At 39.7% G+C, this 12,646-nt stretch overlaps 1 protein-coding gene across 2 annotated transcripts in view; it reads left to right on the top strand.

Annotated features, from left to right (window-relative positions):
- dennd2d (DENN/MADD domain containing 2D) overlaps positions 1-12,646 on the top strand; it is a 91,476-nt gene that overhangs the window by 30,836 nt on the left and 47,994 nt on the right. For both annotated transcript variants that reach the window (XM_012955901.3, NM_001126766.1), the window contains 1 exon segment: positions 1,395-1,464. In XM_012955901.3, coding sequence (XP_012811355.1) covers positions 1,395-1,464 — 70 coding nt within the window.

Raw genomic sequence — 12,646 nt, 5'->3', positions numbered from 1 at the left:
CCTCCTGCAGGCAACTTTTTAAAACGGAAGCAAGTTAGTTGCCTGCAATAGCAGAGATCTATTTCGGGTGATTAAACCGCTCAGTGGGACATCAGCCTGGGGGAGGAGTTGCATTACAGTGAAACAGACCGAGGGGGACTGGAAGACATTGCCAGCCATTTATGGAATCTGTGGAATCAGATTATGTATGTCTGTGTAAAAATTAAATACTTTGATATTTATCACTGGAAGTTCAGATAGTACTTACCGTATATACTCGAGTATAAGCCGATCCGAATATAAGCCGAGGTACCTAATTTTACCTAAGAAAACTGGAAAAACTTATTGACTCGAGTATAAGCCTATAGGGTGTCAAATGCAGCGGCTATTGCTAAGTTTCAATAATCAAAATAAATACCATTACAATTACATTAAATGAGGCATCAGTGGGGTATATGTTTTTAAATATTTATTTCAAAGGAAAACAGTAAATTAGTTCTGTAAGTGGAGAAGAGGGTCAACAAAAACAATATGGTATCAATAATGATACCTTAAGAGTACTACCCCCTTAGCTCAAACAGCAACCCAGATAAAACACAAAGAGTTAAAATCATTCAAAACTATATATAGATTATATAGAATATAAAGTGCAATGTCTAGTGCAGAATGGGACAGGTGAGAACGGTAGATGAAGATGAATTTGGGAGCGGGCCAGGGCACTGGAGGGTCTGGTTGCGGGTGGCCTAATTTGCACACAAAAGACAGAGGGTGCTAGTCTGGAGGGACCTATGGCCCCTGACTCGAGTATAAGCCGAGGGTGACTTTTTCAGCACATTTTGGGTGCTGAAAAACTAGGCTTATACTCGAGTATATACAGTATGTGCTTTTTCAAAGTAAGCCCAACTGAATGAACCCATGTAAAATGGGGGATATAGTTTCCCTTTAAGAAGATTCCCAACACAATTCCATTTAACATTTATGTTGTGCTACCTTAATGCTTACTATCACATCCCTCCATTTTAAACTTAATTTACTAGTCCGCCACCATTGGCTCCACTGTTAGATCCAATTGTTTGTTCTAAGGCCAGTGACTGAATTACCCCAATTTAGCACAGCATGTGGGTGGCCAAATCAGGTCCCTTTGCTTCCCTTTGCCAGTATTGCATTTATTTTTCCAATAAGGTCTTTACCCAATTTTCACACCTCTCAATAGGCCAAAATATTGGAGTCTGAACAGATTGAATTAGCTTGTTAAATCTGCGTGTGTATGGCCAGTATATGTGTGTTTTTTTTTTTTTGTTTTTTTTAAAAATAGTGGCAGTTTCCCTTTAAGGAAAATCTCTGTGTAATATAGATTTGATTAAATTAGATTTAACTGTGTTTGCTAATGTATAAATTCTTGTAATTTCTTACAGTGAAACATTTTCTTTTGTCCTGACAAATATTGACAGCAGTAGGAAGTTTGGTTATTGCAGGCGACTTTTGGTAAGTATTTGTGTTATTTGTATTGTTGTTGTACCAAATCAGTGAGCTCTTAGTGCTGCCACTAGGGGATGATTTTGCAGATAAACGTAGGCGGTCTCCGGTGCCTCAGTCGTCTCCCATGCTTCAGCCACTGACTTGGGTCTGGTACCTACACCAGGGCTATCGCAGGAGAAGGGTGATACCAGAGGAGGGGATGATTCTCGACCTGCATTTAGCCACAGGCTGTGAATCAGTCCCATGTGACATTAGTCTAAAGGAGCATTGATTGTTACTGTATAAGCTCTGATAGATGGACCAAAACAAAATGCAGTTAGGCCAAGTGCACATGGAGTGTTTTTTCTGTAGGCAGAGAGAAACAGATCTGCTCTCTAGTGCAGCTCCATTTATCTGCACTGAAAAGTACAGCTTCCGCCTGGGTGCAAGTACACAGAGTTAAGGGGAGGTCAGCCCAAAAATTTTTTTGGGGCCGATAGACAGCAGTTATCTTTAATTGCAACAAGTGGTTGCAGTCATATAGTAGTTGGTTAATGACCAGCAGGTACTGAGCAGTAGTTAAGCTTAAGGGCTCTGGCACATGGGGAGATTAGTCGCCCGCGAGGCAACTTCGGCGTTTTGCCTGCGCAGCGTGTGCCATCCCACCGGCGACTTACATTGTCGCCGGTGGGATGGCGATTTGGGGAGATTAGTCGCAGGCGACTAATCTCCCCGTGTGCCAGAGCCCTAAAGGGTTAAGCTCTACCAGTGACTGTAGGCATTGGAGTATAGACTAGCTGCATTAAGGAACCAGACAAATACTCTGAATACCTAGTCAAACTGAATATAGCTAGTGCTGATATATCTGCAACATTATCAAAGTACTGTAGAACTCTAGATTAATACAATCAGGTGCTGAAATGTAAAACTTAGATAAGAAAAGAAACACTTGCCAGAGCAGTGTACCAGTAGCAGGAAGATACGCACAAGGATGATGAAAACCACAGCACACCGGTAACTTTGAAATGTGACTTTACTAAAGTGCCAATGGCAACGTTTTGGGCTTCAATCCAGCCCTTTATCAAGCCTGTTAGTACAAATACAATCCAGGGTTAAATACCCACAGGAAGAGGAGGGGCACATCAGTGTTAACCTCCATTTAACCCATAATATTTTGTGAATATGTTGTGTGAAAAAACATTGTGAAAAACATTAAATTGTTTCCAAATATACACTGAATGTCTGTGTGTAATCTCTGATTACAATATAGTAAGTGCCCTGTGGCATATATCACATGTGACAAATTAGCCAGGTATTGAAACTTACAGTGAATGAATGTCTTACTTAATGTACTTCCATCCACCAAATATATTTCTGGCTCCAATGCCAAATTCAGGGGACAAATCACCCCTGAACTATTATGGATCAGGAGCTTTAAATCTCAATTTAAATCTTTAAATCTTACTGTCCTAAAAAGATAGACAAATTTGTAATCAAAAGTTCAAACACAAAACACAAATATTTGTTAAAAACAAGCACTTGACATTGACTTACTTATATAAACATCATAGGGCTGTATTCCCTATTAAGGCCACCAGGTGACAGGGTACTTAATGTATTAATCCAGCACATTTCCAATTTCTAAAGCACATGCTGTGTTTCTCCTCCCCGTCTAAGTGGATCAACATTATCTATTACTTGATATCTGAACTGTGATGAATGTTTTATTTCATTAAAATATGCAGGTATAGGTAATTGCAATTGATTGCAATGTATATTGGATTTATGTTGTTTAGTTCTATCTTTTACCTTCTGTGTCGTTTCCCCTACATATGCAAGGCCACAAGGACACTTAATAAGATAAACTACATACGTAGAGTTACATGTGAAGTATTTTCTAATTGGGATACTTCTACCCATATGTGGGTGTGTAAAAGACTCACCCCTTATAATATTATTGCAGTGTGCACAGGACAGACATGGGAATGTCCACATTTTAGGGGTACCCAAAAATCATTGGGTATATTTCTTTTGTGAACCTATATCAGCCCTGACCAAAAGGTCTTTCAAATTCTTATTCCATTTGTAAGCCATCATGGTTGGTATAGAAAATTCTTTAACATTGGATGTACCCATTTGTAACACCTGCCAGTGTTTCCTGAGAATCAACCTCATGTGTTCACTAGCTACTAGCTCACAAATGCCAGCCTTTCACCTTTCTCCTTGGTCTCAATATCTAGCTGGGTTCTAAGTTGTTTTATAGAGTCACCTTTAACTGTTGCCAAACTGTCTTGTAATGCTCCTCTTACATCTCATCCAATCTTATATCACATTGTTTCTTATTGGAAACTATCCTTTTAACCCTTTTAAAATGTGTAACAGGTAACGATTTTAACAGCGACCTTGAATGAAAAGTGGTATTATGTAATAAATTATTTCTGTCAGTATGCTTTTGATATAAATCAGTTTATATTTGTGTACCTATTTTTCGGATAGTGACATCCAAGAATTTCACATTTTGTATATCATGCACCAAAAGTAAATTCATGTTTGGGTACTGCCTAGCTGAAAAACTGATGGAACTCTACCAATATATCCACAGATCCTTCCCAAAAAATAATATAATTGATATATCGATAATAAAAGGAACAATATTGCTGAAATGAGTTAGAGACAAATGTATTCTCAAAATCAGCCGTATACAAGTTGGCATATGTGGGAACTACATTGCTCCCCATAGCCATACCTTGTAACTGTTTGTAAAAGGTGTCACCAAACATAAAATAACTGTCATAAAGTACAATCTCCAGCAAACTCATAAAAAAAAATGTCTTTTCTTTCTCACTATACTCGGCAACCATTTTCCAACTGCATTGAAACCAGCTGTATGTGCTGTAGATGTATATAAACAATTAACATCTAAACTAGCTAACAGTGTTTGATCCGTAACCTTACAATCATTTAAAGGAAAACGAAAGGCAAAATCACTTGGGGGTGCCAAAATGTTAGGGTATATTTTCTTTTTGGAAAAAGTGAAAAGCCGACTTTAATGGTTAAGTTCGGCTTTTCACTCTACTGCGCATGCGCGCGCAGCGAGTCAGGAAGAAGTAAGCGCCGGCAGCTACCCCGGGCCAGGGTAAAAGGTAGGTGGTCAAAGTCACTTGGGGGTGCCTAACATTTTGGCACCCCCAAGTGACTTTGACTTTCTTTTTCCTTTAAAATATTAAGCAGCTGGTTTGTATCTCTCAAGAAAGATTTTTTATTGCATACAATGGGTTGCAAAACTTTAAAGGAGAAGGAAAAAAAACAACATGAGCTCAATAACTTAGCCTTAATACCGTCATAAACATATTTCCTGAACTCACCTTTCTGTTGCTTAACCCTTTCTCTGCCAACAGCGTACGGCGTACGTTGTTGCAGGGAAAGAGCTAATCTGCCAACAACGTGCGCCGTACGTTGTTTGGCAGATAAGCATTCTCTCTGCAGAAGCGGCATGTGCCGCTTCGGCAGAGAGCTTTTAAGCATGACAGCCCCCTGGGCAACGAGCCAGGGGGGCTGTCAGGCCGGCCCTGCAACGCGATCGTCGCAGGGGCCCCCACCCCAAGCAGCAGACGCATCGCGTCTGCTGCTCTTACCTGCCGGCTCCCTTCTGCTTCCTGCTTCCTCTCACGCCCACGGGTGTTCACGCGAGATGGAGGACAGGACTGCAGCACCAGGACCAGGCAAGCTTCAGGACAGGTAAGGGTGATTTTTCTTTGCATTTATACACATTTATACACATTTATACACACTTACATACATTTACACACACATACAGCACACAATTTTGCATTTATTTTTTTTTTTGTTTTTGTTTTTTTTGTTTTGAACACATATACACCTATATAGACTTTTATACACCTATACACACTAATATACACACTTACACACTGTCACACAACTTTTACACATGTACACACATGTATACACAAATATTTTTTATTTATTTATTTTAATTTTTTTTTACCACTTTGTTTTTAGTTTCTTTTTCTTAAAAACTGTTTATTATGACAGCGTGACTACTGGATCAGATATTCTGACCACTAATTACACTGTTGTGTTACTTATTTTGTTGTTTCACTAATTTGCACAATTTTTGTGGTTTTATTGCATTTTTATCCCTGTATTAGTATTCCTGATCTGTTTTTAGCATAGCTTTGCCAGGTGTAACTTTGGTGTAGAAAAATAACTTTACCTATTTTGAATTCCTCAGAATGTGTACTTTCCAAAAATATATGGTTTCCTGGGGGTCTCTGTATAGTTTGGGGGTTTTACGACACATAATGCGTTGACAGGGGGCTCTGTATGCAAAAGCTGAGTTGGCAGGCGAGAAATGCATGTGTGCTATTTTCATTTTGGGGTCAGTGAATACCACAGACTTTGGTATATCTATGCATATTGGGCATAAAACTGTTCAGTAGACCATAGGTGTTCCTATTTGGGGTGACTTGCCTTTGTACGCAAGAAATTGTGTGAGATAAATGCGGCAAATTGCAACATTTTTAGGCGATTTTCTGAAATGTCATAAAAACCAATAACTGTAGGAAAGCTTTGCAGATTGGTACTTTGGTGTAGAAAGGACTCTTTACCCTTGTTGGATATATCAGAATGGGTACTTTCCAAAACTATATGGTTTCCTGGGGGTCTCTGTATAGTTTGGGGGTGTTACAGCAGATAATATGCTGAGAGGGGGCTCTTATGCAAAAGCTTTAGTTGGCAGGCAAGAAATCCATATGCGCTATTTTCATTTTGGGGTCAGTACACACCACAGACTTTGGTATATCTATGCATATTGGGCATCAAACTGTTCAGTAGGCCTCTGGTGTTCCTATTGGGGGTGATTTGCCATTGTACTCAAGATATTGTGTGAGATAAATGTGGCAAACTGCAAAATTTTTAGGCGATTTTCTGAAATATCATAAAAACCACTAACTTTAGAAAAGCTTTGCGGCTTGGTACTTTGGTGTAAAAAGGACTCTTTACCCATGTTGGATTTGTCAGAATGTGTAATTTCCAAAAATATATGGTTTTCTGGGTTTTTCTGTATAGTTTGGGGGTGTTACTGCACATAATACACTGACAGGGGGCTCTGTATGCAAAAGCTGGGTTGGCAGGCGAGAAATCCATATACGCTATTTTCATTTTTGGGTCAGTACATACCACAGACTTTGGTATATCTATGCATATTGGGCATCAAACTGTTCAGTAGACCTCTGGTGTTCCTATTGGGGGTGATTTGCCATTGTACGCAAGATATTGTGTGAGATAAATGCGGCAAACTGCAACATTTTTAGGCGATTTTCTGAAATATCACAAAAATCAGCAAACTTAGGAAACCTTTGCGGCTTGGTACTTTGGAGTAGAAAGACATGGATACCCATTATAGATTTGAGGGAATGTGTACTTTACAAAAATATATGGCTTTCTGGGGTGAGTGTACTTTTTTGTAGCATTATCCCACATAAAGGATGCAAATGTGTTGATTTTCTGAAATGACGCATCATATGGGGGTATGTTCCCATTGGGGCCCCTACATGCCACATACTTAGGTAAACCTATACATATTGGTTATCAAACTGTTCAGTGGACCACTGGCATTCAAAATCAGTGTGTTTTATCTTGGTACCTAATGCTATGTGGGAGATAAGATGCTGCAAAGTGGAAGCTTTGAGCGGATTTTTGGAAATGTCATCAAAATTGCTAACTTTAGAAATGCTTTGCGTTTTGGTACTTTGGAGTGGAAAGACACGGGTACCCATTTTAGATTCGGGGGAATGTGTACTTTCCAAAAATATATGGCTTTCTGGGGTGAGCGTACTTTTTTGTAGCATTATCCCACATAAAGTATGTAAATGTGTTGATTTTGCAGGAGCTGAAATTACAGAAATTATAGATCATTATGGGGTATGTTCACATTGGGGCCCCTACATGCCACATACTTAGGTAAACCTATACATATTGGTCATCAAACTGTTCAGTGGACCCCTGGCATTCAAATTCAGGGTGTTTTATCTTGGTACCTAATGCTATGTGGGAGATAAGATGCTGCAAAGTGGAAGCTTTGAGCGGATTTTTGGAAATGTCATCAAAATTGCTAACTTTAGAAATGCTTTGCGGTTTGGTACTTCGGAGTGGAAAGACATGGGTACCCATTTTAGATTCAGGGGAATGTGTACTTTCCAAAAACATATGGCTTTCTGGGGTGAGCGTACTTTTTTGTAGCATTATCCCACATAAAGTATGTAAATGTGTTGATTTTGCAGGAGCTGAAATGACAGAAATGATAGATCATTATGGGGTATGTTCCCATTGGGGCCCCTACATGCCACATACTTAGGTAAACCTATACATATTGGGCATCAAACTGTTCAGTGGACCCCTGGAGTTCAAATTTAGGGTGTTTTATCTTGGTACCTAATGCTATGTGGGAGATAAGGTGCTGGAAACTGGAAGCTTTGAAGGGATTTTTGGAAATGTCATCAAAATTGCTAACTTTAGAAAAGCTGTGCGGCTTGGTACTTTGGAGTAGAAAGACACGGGTACTCATTTTAGATTCGGGGGAATGTGTACTTTCCAAAAATATATGACTTTCTGGGGTGAGCGTACTTTTTACTAGCTTCATCCCACATATAATGATGTAAATGTGTTGATTTTGCAGGAGCTGAAATGACAGAAATGATAGATTATATCTGGGTATGTTCCCATTGGGGCCCCTACATGCCACATACTTAGGTAAACCTATACATATTGGGCATCAAACTGTTCAGTGGACCCCTGGAGTTCAAATTTAGGGTGTTTTATCTTGGTACCTAATGCTATGTGGGAGATAAGGTGCTGGAAACTGGAAGCTTTGAAGGGATTTTTGGAAATGTCATCAAAATTGCTAACTTTAGAAAAGCTGTGCGGCTTGGTACTTTGGAGTAGAAAGACACGGGTACTCATTTTAGATTCGGGGGAATGTGTACTTTCCTAAAATATATGACTTTCTGGGGTGAGCGTACTTTTTACTAGCTTCATCCCACATATAATGATGTAAATGTGTTGATTTTGCAGGAGCTGAAATGACAGAAATGATAGATCATATCTGGGTATGTTCCCATTGGGGCCCCTACATGCCACATACTTAGGTAAACCTATACATATTTGGCATCAAACTGTTCAGTGGACCCCTGGCATTCAAATTTAGGGTGTTTTATCTTGGTACCTAATGCTATGTGGGAGATAAGGTGCTGGAAACTGGAAGCTTTGAAGGGATTTTCGGAAATGTCATCAAAATTGCTAACTTTAGAAAAGCTGTGCGGCTTGGTACTTTGGAGTAGAAAGACACGGGTACCCATTTTAGATTCGGGGGAATGTGTACTTTCCTAAAATATATGACTTTCTGGGGTGAGCGTACTTTTTACTAGCTTCATCCCACATATAATGATGTAAATGTGTTGATTTTGCAGGAGCTGAAATGACAGAAATGATAGATCATATCTGGGTATGTTCCCATTGGGGCCCCTACATGCCACATACTTAGGTAAACCTATACATATTGGGCATCAAACTGTTCAGTGGACCCCTGGCATTCAAATTTAGGGTGTTTTATCTTGGTACCTAATGCTATGTGGGAGATAAGGTGCTGGAAACTGGAAGCTTTGAAGGGATTTTTGGAAATGTCATCAAAATTGCTAACTTTAGAAAAGCTGTGCGGCTTGGTACTTTGGAGTAGAAAGACACGGGTACTCATTTTAGATTCGGGGGAATGTGTACTTTCCAAAAATATGACTTTCTGGGGTGAGCATACTTTTTACTAGCTTCATCCCACATATAATGATGTAAATGTGTTGATTTTGCAGGAGCTGAAATGACAGAAATGATAGATCATATCTGGGTATGTTCCCATTGGGGCCCCTACATGCCACATACTTAGGTAAACCTATACATATTTGGCATCAAACTGTTCAGTGGACCCCTGGCATTCAAATTTAGGGTGTTTTATCTTGGTACCTAATGCTATGTGGGAGATAAGGTGCTGGAAACTGGAAGCTTTGAAGGGATTTTTGGAAATGTCATCAAAATTGCTAACTTTAGAAAAGCTGTGCGGCTTGGTACTTTGGAGTAGAAAGACACGGGTACCCATTTTAGATTCGGGGGAATGTGTACTTTCCAAAAATATATGACTTTCTGGGGTGAGCATACTTTTTACTAGCTTTATCCCACATATAATGATGTAAATGTGTTGATTTTGCAGGAGCTGAAATGACAGAAATGATAGATCATATGGGGGTATGTTCACATTGGGGCCCCTACATGCCACATACTTATGTCAACCTATACATATTGGGCATCAAACTGTTCAGTGGACCCCTGGCGTTCATATTTAGGGTGTTTTATTTGGTTACTTTATGACCTGTAGGAGATAAGATACTATAGACTCGAAGCTTTGAAGCGATTTTTTAAAAACTTCAAAAATTTTGATAAAAACCTATAACTTTAGGAAAGCATTGTGACTTGATAGTTTGGAGTAGACAGACAATTGTGCCTATTTTGGATTCCCCAGAATCTGTTCTTTCCAGAAATGTGTAATTTTCTGGGATAAACCTTCTGTGAGTGGAAGTTTTGGCCTTGAAATCTAAAGTATGCAGCTATGTGAAGCAGTGCTTTGGAAATTTGGTAGTGTACTGCTGGGAGTTTTTGACCTATACAAGTGAGAAATCTCCATAAAACTATATATATTTGGTATTGGCACGTTCAGGAGACATGGGACATTCCAAATCAGTTGTATTTTTGTGCATAAAATAATTTTTGTTTCTGGTATATGTGTTTATATTATGGAAAATATGATTTTTTTAAAAAATTTATACATTTAGAAGCCTATATCTTGTTACAGAATTGGAATTACACCAAAATTCTACCATATTTTGAAAGCTTAGTTTGTCCTGAAAAAAACTATATATTGTTTTCCTGGGTAAACTAAAAGTACCCCAGAGGAAAGGCCCCTAAAGTGAAACAGTGCAAAATGTTCAAAAACTGTCTGGCAATACAAGTTCCGCTTTGACCAAAACGGCTGGCAGTGAAAGGGTTAATCTGGCTCTGACATGGAAAAGTCTTGTCAGTAAATACAGTACCTGCTCCTAGCCTCTGCAGCTTCTTGTCTCACTGAACACAGATTGTCCCGGACAAAGACATGTGCACTGCACAGCAGAGAGCTGTTTTTTTTTTTCCGTTCAAGATCTGCAGTCCCTGAAGAAATGCTAGACCCCGTTAGCCCCACCCACTTCACTCTATTGTCCAATCGGAATGCTCCTGTGTTTTTACTAGTCCTGCCACAGTCCCACTATCCCACAGCCACAGTCCCACTATCCCACATCCACCAGCCATCCCACAGTGCCACTATCCCACATTCCCAGCCATCCCACAGCCACAGTCCCAGCCATCCCACAGCCACAGTCCCACTATCCCACAACCACAGTCCCACATCCAAAAGCCATCCCACACAAAACCAGTAACAAACAGAATTAGGATTATTTATTAAAGATATCCTATACTAAAAACAACTGTATAAGCCACTTACATCTAATAGTAACCGTGCTGAGCAAATATGGCTCCGTTAAGGGTAGTAAGGGCAGTGACAGAAGCGCGCCCGATTACATCACTGGGTGGAAGTGATGTAAACATTTTTAAAATGTCAGCGCCAAAGGATGAAGACCGAACATTCTTCGGCTGGATGGTGTGCGCCGATACAGAAGCAGCGAGTGAGTTGTTAATGCGGCGGTTCAGGAGGGTGGCTGATGGTCTAAACAAATATACCTATATCATCTTTTCACTTTCCTTCTCCTTTAAATAAATGGATAAAGGAGAAAATACTGAATCAGTATTGGCAACTATTGGCCACCCAGGTGGATGTTACAAATCCTTATGGATCTTTGGAATTGTGTAAAGCACAGGTGTTATCAACTTTGTATTGAAAATTCTTAAGGTCCACATCAAACACACCATCATTATATGCTGGTTCCACAACCCTCGTTATCTTATTCTGTACAGGTATAAGGGGCTCATTAGATTAGTGTACAATATACGCTCTCATCTGCCAACTGTGTTTTAATTGCATTAACATAAAAACTTTTGTCAAGAATAACTTAAGCTCCCCTTTTATCAGCAGGCTTAAATATCACCTGCTTATATGACAATACATCAGATGAATGCTGCTTTTCATGTGAAGTTAGATTATGTCTCATATTCAACAAAGGTTTAGACTTCAATTGGGACTTAAGCTCACTTATGTGTGACTTTTATTGTGTTGGGTTGAAAAACCCAACATACTGTTTTTTGACTTTGGCTTATTCTTCCACTTCTTCTTCTTAGCGCCCCCCATTTTCTAAACGCTACTCCTCCTACAGTTTTAGGGGAACAACACCTGCCCTATAGCGTAGCAGGTTGCTTGTGCTTTTCTAAGCATTTAAGCCCCCCGTTGTTTTGTGATGCTGCTCCGAACACCCCAATTTTCCATTTATGTTGACAGGGAAGATTCAGCCTGCTGCCATTCTCACAGTAAACTTTCCAGAGTTAGGCACCAGGTAACTGCAGTTCAAGGTCAGAAAAAGTGGGCGGAGCCACTAACAGCCAATCAGGGTTTGCCTATTGACTTTTAATGGGTAAATTCAACCTGCTGCCATTCTCACAGTATTAACCCCAGGGACAGTTGGTCACTAGGGGACTACAGTTTTAGGTTTAAAAAAGGTGGGCGGAGTCACCAACAGCCAATCAGATCTCACCTATTGAATTTTATTGGTTAGATGCCAGGGTTCCCAAACTTTGCACAGTCAGTCACTGGGTGACTATGTTACAAGTTTAGAAAAGTGGGTGGGGCCAACCACAGCCAATCAGATTTCACCTATGGACTTTGTATGTTTAAATTTAAACTGCTGCCATTCATTAAATATTAATACGAAGGTCCCCAAACGTTGCAGAGCTAGTCACCAGGTAACTGCAGTTCAGAGTTAGAAAAAGCCAATCAGATTTTAACTGTTGATTTTCTCAATGGGGAAATTCAACCTGCTGCCATTCTTTCAGTATTAGCACCAGAGTCCTAGGGGACTGCATTTTTAGGTTTTTAAAAGTGGGTGGAGCCACCAACAGCCAATAAGACTTGACCTATTGATTTTTTTTTTTGGTTTAAATTTAA

This window comes from Xenopus tropicalis, chromosome 2 (genome assembly GCF_000004195.4).
Source record: "Xenopus tropicalis strain Nigerian chromosome 2, UCB_Xtro_10.0, whole genome shotgun sequence".
Lineage (NCBI taxonomy): Eukaryota > Metazoa > Chordata > Amphibia > Anura > Pipidae > Xenopus > Xenopus tropicalis.
Note: the sequence above shows the minus strand (reverse complement) of the source record. Positions and strands in the feature narration are given on the sequence as shown.